General features: G+C 49.2%; 1 protein-coding gene across 1 annotated transcript in view; it reads left to right on the plus strand.

The window, feature by feature from the left end:
• The first annotated feature begins 576 nt into the window (after window positions 1-576).
• The window catches only part of GLP1R (glucagon like peptide 1 receptor), a 151,259-nt gene continuing 139,596 nt past the window's right edge, over window positions 577-12,239 (plus strand). The window contains exon 1 of the mRNA XM_019483057.2: window positions 577-646. Within this exon, the coding sequence (XP_019338602.1) occupies window positions 638-646 (9 nt within the window). The 5' untranslated portion in view covers window positions 577-637. The remainder of the gene's footprint in view (window positions 647-12,239) is intronic.

Raw genomic sequence — 12,239 nt, forward strand, 5'->3', positions numbered from 1 at the left:
GGGCCCACTGGCTCGAGGGTTCAGGACAGGGACTGAGGGGCCCGGCCCTGATCGGCACGGGCTCAGGCACACTCAAAGCCCACCGGCAGCCTCCCTTATACAGTGTTCAATAGGAGCAAGGCGCAGTGGGTCGGTAATCCAGGGGAAGGGCTGCAGGGCGCCAGAGAGGGGCCGCGCGGCCACCTCACGCCTGCCCCATGGCCACAGGCTGGCCGCACTGTCACCAGGGGGTGGTGAAGCACTGGCCGGCGCGGGGCCAGAGGCGGCGGCATCTTCATCCCCGGGGTGTTGAAGACGCGGATGGCCAAAGCCGTGGCCGGGCTGAGGGGGGCGGTCCTGCGCTCCCCGCGCCCGCGCCCGGCCGGACCCCGCGCTTCCAAAAGGGTCTTTGGCATCTTGGAGCGTCGGGGAGGTTCTAAGAGCCCTGAGGGCGGGGCGGGGGCGAGCCCGGCCGGGAGGTCACAGCTCTGCCCCGCCCGCAGCCCCGCGGCGGAGCCTCCTCCGGGCGGGGCGGGCCCGGGCTCCCCCGCAGCCCCCGCCCGCCTGGCTACAAAAGGCAGCGGCCGCCCGAGTTCAGCCCAACTCCGCAGCCCCGCCCCGCGCAGAACAGCCGGCTCTGGCCCCGCGCTCCGGTCCTATGAGGCAGGTGAGTGAGCGGGAGTCTCTCCGGCGGGTGGCGCGGTGACACCTGAGACCCAGGCGGGGGCAGGGACCTTGTTCTGCTGCTCATCCCCCTCCCGCAGCCAGGGCTGTGGTCCGGGGATCCTCAACTGGGGGTACCCTGTGACACTTGGGGAGCCCTGGTTGTGCTTGCCCTGCCCTGCCGTGCCCGGGGAGCGGGTGGCATCCACACAACTGCTGGTGCTGGGCTGGCGGATCTGCAGTGCTCAACTGAATGGGCAGTGCCCAGGCCGTCTGCAGGTGGGATCTGGCTAGTGGCTCCCTGGAGCGGGGCGAGGGGCAGCCTGACCCTGCTCCAGCCGTGCAGAGGTTGGCTGTGGGGCAGAGGGGCTGTATTAATGGTCCCCGCTGCCCAATTTCTCAACCCGCACCACAGACCAGGTGCCTTGCCTCTGTGGCTGCTGTTGCCCCACAGGCCAGGGGCTGAGCAGCTCTGCTGTAACCCAAGAGTGAGGGAGATGTGAGAGCTGGCACTTGCTGTGGGTGGCCACCAGCCTGGTGAGTCCAAAACTGGAAAAAAAAAAAAAAAAGGTGGGGAACCGCTGCTGGAGCCTGGCTTGACTGCCTTGGCCAGGTGAGCTGGGCTGGAGGCTACAAGGGCAAGTGCTGCAGCTGAGGGCTGACAGGGAGGTGCTGGGGACTGAGCCCAAGTGAAGACCCTGTCCAAGCCATAGGGTTGGAGAGGGCTGATCCTGCCTAGACTGGATGACCTCTGGAGATGCCTTCCAGCCCTGCTTCTCTGTGATCCTGGCTGTTGACAAGTGGCAACTCCCAGGCAAGCCAGGGAGGTCCCTGTGGAAACCTGTGGCACTCCAAGTCGCAGTGGGGAAGTCCAGCCTTTGTGGCTGAGGACCTGATTCAGTGCTGCCTTGCCCTGACCTGTCTAGCACTGCTTCTGGCAGCAAGCAAGGTGAAGCGAGGGAGGCTCTGTTCAGTTTCCCAGCTGCTAAGAAGCCTGTGGGCAGCGGGGAAACAGAAATTGCCTCAGTCTGGGTTTCCTGGAACAGCTCCGAGCAGCCGGGGGAGCTAGGCACTGTGATGGTGCAGCCCCTGCACTGCCCCTCTGCTGTGGCAGCCCTGGCAGTGAGGCGCTGTAGCTGAATAGGATGTGGCATAGGAAGCAAGAGCAGCAGATGAAGCTGGAGCGCAGGGGATAGTGGGCAAGGAAGAGAAGTGGGTTGCATGTTTGGAGGGGCTCTGGAGGGAGGATAAGAGAAGCCAGAAAGAGCCATTCTGTCGACTCTATGACAGAACGAGGATGTGCTGGTAGTAGGAACAGCAAGGAAAGCGGGGGGAGGGGGGGGTGAAGGAGTGTTGTGGAATAAGCAGTAGGATTTGGAGAAAGGCTGTAGGGCCAGGAGAGGAAGCAAAGATGAGGTTAGGAGCTTCAGCAAGGGATGGGAAGGTGGTGGTGACAACTGGAAAACTACCATAAGGAGAGAGGACTTGTGGAAGGGTGATAGTCCATATGATTTCAGTAGCTGCCAAAATCAAATGTGCAGCTGCTCTCAAAGCAGAAGGGGAATCTCTGCACAAAATGGTCCCCCTGTCATCCATCCGGGTAGATGGTCTTGCCTGCTTTTTAAAATGTCATGGTTAAATGTTTGACACTTAATACAAAGGCTTATGACCTTCTGCTGTAATCCAGTTTTTGGAGCACCTGGACTCCTTTCAAGTTGAGGATGCTGTTTTGGTTACCACCAGTACATGGTAATGGAGAAGGACACTTAGCAAGTTACTTTATTTGCTTGCAGACATGGGGAACTTGGTTTGTCAGAGGGCAAGACAGCTTGTGGTCAGGATGTATATGCTAGAGAAGTAAAATGAAGTCAGCCTGAGTCCTTTGTGGCGGTCGGGTGGCTATCGGAGCTATGGCCAGTAGCCCAAAACGGCAGGTGGATACTTATGACTGATGAAGCGGATTTAGTTAAGAGCTGCCCATGGCCAATGAGTAATGCGCATGGTCAGTCAATGATGAGGAATCGTTGGGCGGGACTCTCTGTTGTGTGGGGATTTTCCACTGTGCCAAAGGCATTCAGCTACTAGGTTCTGACATCCTTCAGGGTAGGTTTGAACACACACACTTGGGTAGCAAGTGAGATTTTTTTTTTTCTTTCCTTTTTACTTGCTTTCACTGCCATTTAGCTGTAATTTCAATAGTATTTTATCTGTCAAATTGTGAGCATTAAAGGCCCTACATGGCCTCTCCTTGGGACAATGAAGAGATTCTTTTTCTTTAGATTAGTCCATGTCTAAATGTACAGATCTATGGGGCTTTCACCATAGTCTTCAGCAGACTGTCCAGCCACTTAAGGTCTTGCTGCTGGGAGCTAGTCTTGACATTCAGTTCACATGTCCCCCACTTCCATTACTCCTGTTCAGTTAAAATACTGCTTAGGGGCTGAAAATAACCCTGTGTGACTCTGGGTGTTGTGCAGCCACAGAGTAGATTGAATAGTCCTTGCATTGGAGTGCTTTTACTCTCAATAGGCTAGATGGGCAAGGGGTGAGGAAATGGTTAGCCCCTGTGCCACCTGGTTATGCTGCTCCGGTACAGTGAGCCAAGTGATGGTGAGAAATGCCCTGTTCATGATAAAACTTATTTTAAAAACTTTTTGTGGGGGAGGGAGGTACAGAGAAGGGTCGATTTTTAGAGGAAAGGGATGTGGCCAGCTTGGAGAGGGTTCAGAGGAGGGCCACCCGCTTGGTGAGAGGGCAGCAGGACAGGCCCTATGAGGAGAGACTGAAGGACCTGAACCTGTTCAGCCTCAGCAAGAGGAGGCTGAGGGGGGGACCTGGTGGCTCCCTACAAGCTCATCAGGGGGGATCAACAGCAAATAGGCAGAGCTCTTTTCTCCTCAGCACCACCTGGGGTGACAAGGAACAATGGTAACAAGCTGATGGAGAATAGGTTTAGGTTAGAGATTAGAAGACAATATTTTACATTTAGGGTGGCCAAAATCTGGAACCAACTTTCCAGGGAAGTGGTCCTTGCCCCTACCTTGGGCAAATTCAAGAGGAGGTTGGACGATCACCTGTCTGGGGTCTTGTGAACCCAGCATTCATTCCTGCCTGTGGCAGGGGGTCAGGCTAGATGATCTGTTCAGGTCCCTCCTGACCCTAGCTACTATGAAACTATGAAGTGGGGAGAGTCTGAGATGAAGAATGAGGGACGACTGTATGTGGTCCTGCCTAGCTGTCATAACTCTGAGAAACTTGCCCCCCCCACCCTCATTCTTCAGACCTATTTGCTGCTTGCTTGTTGCATTGAAGGTAGTGAAACAAGAGGTTGGTGCTGAGCTCCTTCTGTGGCTGCAGTACAGACTGCTTCACCACCAGCACAAGTCTGCACCCTGTGCGGATGGCTGCATGGTCTGAGCACCTTAGTTCTTGTTACAGACCTGTAAAGTTACAAATGGTCTATGTCCTTCACACTTGATTCTCTCACTAGATAATAAATACCATGTGAAGTCTGGGACTCAGGTTTAATCCAAGGAGGCTGAGAATCTTTAGGAAGCCTTTGACTAACATGTGGCTATCTTCTTGTGAGGGGTGCATGGGGTGGGGGTGGGTGTTAAGTTGTTATTGGGGTGGGTTGTCTTTTTTTTTGGTGGGGGTGGGAGAAAGAAAAGGGGCAAGTGTTATAAGGTGCCACATACACTTCAACAAAAGCCTTCTGCAAAAAGGAGGCTGGCTGTGTGGCTCTTAGAGCTGAACACTACCTCTGATTTCTGAATATTTCATGGTCATAAAGGTGTCACAGCTTGTAAAGGAAACTGTTGCATTAACTTTCTTTCTGCTTTGAGACAAAGGTAGTTAGTTAGCTTTGGTAGTCTGAGGTCAGGCAGAAAGCAGGGAAGATTGGCACCATTTATAGACTAATTAAATGAGAGATGCATAAGCTTTCATAAAGCTATCCTGTTTTCTGCCTGCCTGCCTTTCGTTAGTGATAGCGGTGTCTTTTTCTCTTTGAATTTATCCACGCACCTATTTTAGCTCTTTAACAGTTGAGAACTCCTAACAAGAAACTCAAGTTCAGCTGAAAGATTACGTATCTGGTTATAATTCCTGATGCTTCCAATACTGAAACAGACATGGCTTGTCAGAAATCAGTTCCTCACTGTAACTCAAAAAACATATGTACAGCATCTCCCATTAAGCAGGTGCTCTTGCTGCTTGCTAAGCGCTGAGATTTCTAATCCTCTTCCCTGTTTTGGAGGGCAGACCAGCAGCTGCTTCTAGATGGAGCCAGAATGGTTTGTGATGTGGCTGGTGGCAGGTGCTAAAGTAATAAGTTGCTATATTCCCTCTGGAGACTGTGACTGACATGGTTGGTTCACTGCTCGATTTCTAAGTTGGCAGAATCCATCCTTGCTTAAACTGTACGGTGTGACTTTTTTTTTTTTTTTTTTTTTTACACAAGCTAGTTTTTGCATATCATAACTTCCCAGTGGGAGTGATATGGCCTTTAATGAAGCTGCTTAAAGGTTGCATTGGGATTTGGCTTTTGGAACTTGAAGCCCTCAGTCACGTCTTTGCTTGAGACTTGCTGTATATCCAAGTATCTGCTCAGGAGTTCCTGGGTTCTGGGATTGCCCTTGCCCTGGGAGAACTGGGTCTTGTAGCACTGAGGGGAAGCAGGCTTTGCTGATTTCCACCATCTCCTCGACCTGTGGTCACAAATCATCTGTCCTGCTGTCAGCTGGTTCCTAGGGTAGTTGACCAAAAACATTAGCTGGGTATTTGGCATTCATGGGCTGGAGATTAGCGAGAGAAGTTGTCCAGGAGCAGGGATGTAGTGCAGGACTTGCTCCAGGCAAGAGTTTGATTAGGATATGTTCATTCTTCCCTCAGCCCCTTCAGCCAGAAACACTTCAGTATCTACATTTTACTTTTTTTTTTTTTCTTCCCTTTTAACAACCCCACAAGTCCTAGCAATAGTGTGAATGCTAGCATAGGCTAGTCCCCAGACTACTTGAATTGCTGCATGTAGACCAGCCACCACTATGACCAGTAGAGCTGCCCATTGACAGTGGGCAACCTTGTGAAGGACAAAGCTTTGGTATCATCATGCCCAGTTTATTGCCTAATATTTGAAATGGGCAGTTCTTAGTCTTTTTCCTCTGAAAAACTGGGCCAGTTTGGAGGTTAAATACCTGTACGTCGCTTGCACTGCTTCTCACACGAATATGGCATGATATTTTAATAGCCATTTAATTTAATGGCTACAGTAGTTGCAAATGACAAATCAACAAGTGCATTCATGCATGGCATCCTGGGTGGCTGACTAAAACTGTAATGCCAAATTTTCATGCATTCTGCATGTAATAATTTTTTTTATTCAAGGCTTTAGGGGCTCTTGCCAGTAACTCTGCATACTTGAGCCTTAAAACTAGGTGCTTTAGTACAGTGAATCTTGGTACAGGATCTCTAGAAGAGAAAAATAATTATATTTTAGCTATTACAAGTAGTTTGCCATTTCTCTTCTATACACCAAAACTGCATTTTTTTTGACAGTGCCTTCTTGTGTCTTACAAAGGCTATAGGCAAGTATTGTGTCTCCTATGAGGGAACTGTGGCTCCTATTTTTGTGTTGCACCATATTGAATTCAAACTGTTCTGGGGCCAGAAAAAAACTTCATATTTTGCTTCTCCTATTTGTGCAAGATGAATGAAGAGAAGTAGCTGGGGTCTGTCTACTTGTCTGTCTGTCTCTCTCCCACTTTTAAAAGGTGGGTTCCTCAAGCTGTTCAGAGGCTGGGCAAGTTCCTGCTTGAGAAGAACTAGAGTTTGGTATATAGGTAACATGCACAATGACAGACAAATTTGGAAGGCTCTGGATCAGATCATATGTCCACAGTACATGGCAGTATTGTAGAAAGAAGAGGAACTAGAAGTCTGAGTAATGATATCGCTTGTCCTTGGGGGAGATTATAGATTTATCTGTCGTATAGCTCAGCTGAACCACTGAGCCTGAGTTTACAGGACATTGACATGCACACACAGGTTATACACTAGTTGCGAAATAAGTGTTAAGAGGTACTTTATCACGCCCTGTTCCTTTGAGCCTGGCCAGCTAAACTGAGCTTTAATTTGCTGTGTTTATGGCATGTCCTCTAAATAGCTGGCCTTTCAGCAGAAGCTGTTATCTCTGACATCACAGCATCTTCATTTGTTTATAGCTCAGGGCAGTCCTTGGAAAAGTGAATGTTTCCTGCTGCAGTATGCTGGGTTGCCAACAAAACAAATTAAAAATGATTCCATCTCTTGTGTTTAGTTTGGTGTTCTGAAATAATGTTTCTATATCCCCTATCTCAATATTTAAAACACTGTTTGCATTTTAGCTAGGGTTGTCTCTGTGTTACCTTGAGGCTGTGTTTTATCAGTTCTATTAATCCTAGCCTTAATGCAAGTAACTTTACACAGCACTGAATACCTTATTGCTAGACAAATTAATCCAGTCAGTTGATAAGGCACTGCATCTCTGAGTCAGCCACTACCTGGAAGGAGGAGGCTCTTTTGGTGTTTCTGTACAGTAGCTGCTTAATTAAATATTGCTCCTCCTAACTCTCAGCTGTCCAGGAAAAGACCAAAGCTCCAGGGAATCATCTCAAATGTTCTGGGTATACCCCATTTCTAAGGTCTTCAGTGAATATAGGGAGGGTGTCTCTCATTTTCTCCCCCTCCCCTCAGTGTCAATGTTGCTTGCCACAAGTTAGCAGCCTTAATTCATGCCAGTGCAGCTGCCCTGAGCTGAATGCAGCGTTAGTGACTGAGGAGACTGTAGGTTGCCAATGTCCCTCGCATGGGAGACCTCTGTGACACTGCAGTGGTCACCCATGCCTGCTGCCTCCTGACCTGCCTGGACCTCACGGTAAGTATCATTGCTGCCAGTGCCCTCAAGGAGACCACCTGCAAGAGGATCGTGAGATAGCCAACCGGACGTGACTTGGCCACCTTCCTCAGTGGCTCGCTGGAGGGTGAGTTCAGCACAGACAGCAGGGACTTTGCCTCACTGTGGAGCTGAGCCCACAACGCCACGCACCGCCTCGGGAAGCTCATTGGCTGTGGCTGGACCTGGACTGAGGAGCACTGGGAGTCTCCCTGCAACCAGCCTCGCACGCTGACCACGTCCCGTGATGCCCTGCACAAGGACCTTCCTTGTGGTTCCAGGAGTGGTTCCTGAAGGACGCTGTCCAAAACAAGTACGCCGGCGACCTGAGGGCCAAACCCAACCAGGGCAACATCTTTGTCACCTCAAAGTGGGACTTCAGCAACCACTTCGTGCCCAGTAGGAGCTTCACAAGCTTCACGGATGGGCGCTTCCTCCACCGCGCCCACCTCAATTGTCTGCATCTGAATGGGGCCGTCTGCTTCAGCCACCGGGACAAGAGGTGCCGACAATGCAGCTATGCGGTAGAGACCCTCCCCCACATACTGTGCAGCTGCAGGCCGCATGCCAGAGCCTGGCAGCTCCACCACAGTGCTGTCCAGGACCACCTGGTGAGGGCCATCCCGGCCGCAGCAGGGGAGATCTTCAGTCCCAGGCTGCGAGAGCCAAATGCGACCCAACATCGTAATCACAAACGAAGAGGCCAAGAAGGTCCTGATCGTGGATGTAACCATCTCCTTCGAGAACCGGCACCAAGCCTTCACTGACGCCCAAGCTTGCAAGCCGGAGAAGTACACCCAACTGGCCGACATCCTGAGAGGCCATGGCTATGAGGTGACAGTCGACATGCTCATTGTGGGAACGCTCAGAGCCTGGGACTCCAGCAATGAGAGCATCCTGTGTGCTTGCCGCATCTCCCGCTGTTACACCAAGCTGATGCGCTGCCTCATGGTGTCTGACACCATCCGCTGGTCCCGTGACATCTATGCGGAGCATATCATGGGCCACCGCCAATACTCTTACCCCACCAGATGAACTACCACCGGACCGGACCCAGAGGGGACTGCCTAAACCCCACCCTCTGCACCAGATGGACTTTACTTCAAGAGGATTCTCCAGCAACGGATGACCCCGCTCCACCCTAAGAGGATCCCCGTGATGAGACTATTGACTGAGACCCTTTCTTCGACCTACTTCCACCACCATTGTGGACCATTGTACGGGTTCTGTGTATCTATCTTCTTTCTCTCTGTCGCAAACCCCCTCCCTCCCCTTCCCCCACCCTCAGGCTTAGTTGGCTAACATTGTATTTCCTGTAACCTAGTTGTGTTCCCCTCCTCACTGCCATCCCTCTAAATCAGGGGTGGGCAAAATGCGGCCCGGGGGCCAGATGCGGCCCGCCAGGCCATTCTAACTGGCCCGCGGGGGCCCCCCCTCCCCCAAAATTAAGAAAATTAATATTAATCTGCCCCAGGCTGCCTGTCATGCAGCCCTCGATGGCTTGCCAAAACTCAGTAAGCAGCCCTCCACCCAAAATAATTGCCCGCCCCTGCTTTAAATGTTAGTCCCTCACTCGGGCGATTTGTATTTCCCTACTGGCTTTGCCATCTTTTTGGATTCACAATCCTAAATATCTGCTAATAAAATTCAAGCTGTAGTGTGACATCCCATTTCGATTGAGATGCCCTTGACTGACCTCAGCTGTAGTCCATGTAAATGGTATATGCAGATCTGGAGCCATACCACTTGGAGTTGTGGTTGGCTCCTGGGCTGCACTTGTAGTCATCCTTGATTTTTATAAATATGCAGATGAGCTATGAAGTGTCATGACACTTAATGAATGAAAAGGAAATGTACGGGGCAGTATGTAAAAGCCCTAAACAGTCTAAGATCTCCATACCTAAGGGGCAGCCTCCTCCCTTATATCCTGCTGCAATCCATAAGCTCATCCAAGAGCAACCTCCTGCAAATACCATCAGTAAGTCAAGTCTGCTTAGCGAGAACATCCCCCCTCATGTTTTTAGCAATTACTCCTTAACTCTGCTTTCTCCCTTCTGAGGCCTGTCGGAGCCTAGGCTGGACATCTTTTGAAAGTGCTGTGAGACCTTCTTATTGGGCAGGCACTTAGCAATAAATGAAGGCTGAGATATTGATCTGTGGCTTTTTAAGTGGGCCATCTTCAGTTCTGTGCTCTTATTTAAGTCACCATGAACATTGGTTGGGGAAAGGGTGGCATATAAAGTACAGGCATATAGAAGATACTGCCAAGATTGCAACAAGAGCCTCTGGCAGAGAGGGTGGGGTGTGCACCTGTGTACATATGAGGAGGCTTTTGTACTGTAGAACAAAATTTGGTGACCATAACTTCAAATGTGTCCCTTCAGTGTGTTGGGTTCATATCACCATCACTAGATTTCCTGAGCAAATGAGAAGATTCCAGACAGCACTCCTTTAAGAAAATACTACATTTCAGTAGTTTCATGGGACTGGGGTAGCCCATAAGCATTGCTCTATCTGCGTGACAGTAATTCTAGTGCAGCCTGCATCCTTCCCCCAAGGAAAGACCATTTGACTTTTATCAGTGCTTCATTTCCTTCCTTCCCCTTAGGACTACTGTCCTGGCTGTTTCTTTTCCCATCTGGATGAAATTTGATAGGAAAGTGTACCTCAACTTTAGTACGTAGACAAGGAAAGAAACCCCCACACAAAAGATGAAAAATCCAGCTTTGTAGAACACAACATAATACTGACTCTTCAGTTAAGGTAATGCTCACTTGGATGGCATTGTAAACTCCATTATAAGCTCAGTCTCCCAATTGTTATGAAGGTCCCTTGGCTAGTGACCATGGTCACAGGACTTAATGCATGTGTACTTCAGAACCATGTATGAATACAAACAGTTAAACAATGAGAGCTGCAAAGAGGGGGAAAAAAGGGAACAGGTGTGAGAGAGCAGATCCTTTAAGCTATTGATTGCTGTTTCACTGCAATTGATCATTAACAGACTGTTATTATGCTGCTCTTTGCTATTAATTGACTGCTGTTTCCTTGTTATTGATTGCGTTTCATTTTGCCGGACTGACAAGTAGTCAAAAGATGCCTCTTAGTTTCTCCACTTATTCCTCAATCTCCGTCGTATAGTGAGACACCCAGTAGCAGAAAACTGAAGCAATGAGAGAGATATGCTTCCCTCATCTCTGTATCTCACTAACTTACTACTTTGAACTCTTCCTCACTTGTCTCGTCATCTCTCTTCTGTCTGGTGAGATATACCCTGATTCTTCTCATGTACTCGCCTGTTCTTTCTTTCCATAACAACCAGTGCCTTGCAGCATGAAAATAGTTTTAAAATCTGTCATGTAAGCTTCTAACTCCTTTTCTCCTAGTACCAACCTAAGAATTTTTTTTAAATTGTGTCGTATCTAAGGTAAACATAACTCATCTGCCAGGCCCTGTCCTGGTAACAGGCTTCAGTTAGAAGGGCTGGGTTCAAATTTAGGGGTCTAACACCAACTATAGTGTGTGTGTGGGGGGGGGGGTTGAGGGGGAAGGTTGTCAGTAACATTTTTACATTTTAAAAAATCTTCTTGGGTCAGAAAACCGTGCTTGACTGAAGTGATGGGTTTATGCTGTGTTGCTCTTGACTGTGTCCTGCTCCCCTGTCCTGACTTGGACCCCTAAAGAAGCCTACTTTTTGTGATCTAGAAGTATTACAGGCAGCCTAGGACACAGCAGCAGTACATGGCTGAGAACACCCTCTGTAGGATGCTGTGCTCCAGCTCAGACAACAGGAGGCACTACTGTGCTCTGGAGTTTCATTCAAGCTGTGGCTGCTTTGTGGCTTTCACTAGTGACTAAACTTGTGGAGTTGTGGGGGTTTTTTTTGTTTGTTTGTTTGGTTTTTTTAAATGGACTTTACTTAAATCCATTTTTAGCCAGATTTACTGACAGTAAATTTACTAACTGGCTACCCGACTTTCCCTGCCCCCTTCCCAGTCTCTTGGCCATTTTTCATGTTTCTCCCAGGCATTGGCTTAACAGACTGATTCTCTTCCTGTTGCTCTGCTGTTCTCATGGCCTGCCTGGGCCTCTACCTTCAGGTTCTTACACAGGCACATCTTTGTCCATAAAAACCAGCAGCTTGAGCTATTCTCTTTGGTACAGGATAGGGGAGTGAGGAAAGCAATTCGGGGGGTTGGAGAAGTAGGGAGTGTTCACTGAGCTGATGTTGAGACCTAACTGCTGAGTATTCTAAATGACTGTCTTCTCTTTTTATCCTGCATCTTGGCATTCAGTAAGACTCTCTTCCCATAATGGGGTTTTCCTAGTCTTTCAGCAACTATGAAGAAAATGCTATGAAGTTGATAGGTCTGAAGTGCTCTTGATCAGATGTTTTTATTTCCCAACTCGGCAGATGGGAATTGCTTTTCCATCAAAGACCTGTGTCCTAGAAAAAGATTGCATGGGATCCTGAGTAAGGTAGAGGACCAAAAGCCTTTGACAACTGTCCAGAACACAGTTGTTGCTTTTATCTCTTGGAAATAATGGGATTTTCTTTGCCCTGACAATAGCGAGTTGATTGAGGACTTGATAACTAGCAAGGTGGCACATCTAACCAAGAGCAGTAAGGTAAAGGTAGGAGTGGAGGTGAATGTGAACTAGACTG

This window comes from Alligator mississippiensis, chromosome 1 (assembly GCF_030867095.1).
Source record: "Alligator mississippiensis isolate rAllMis1 chromosome 1, rAllMis1, whole genome shotgun sequence".
Lineage (NCBI taxonomy): Eukaryota > Metazoa > Chordata > Crocodylia > Alligatoridae > Alligator > Alligator mississippiensis.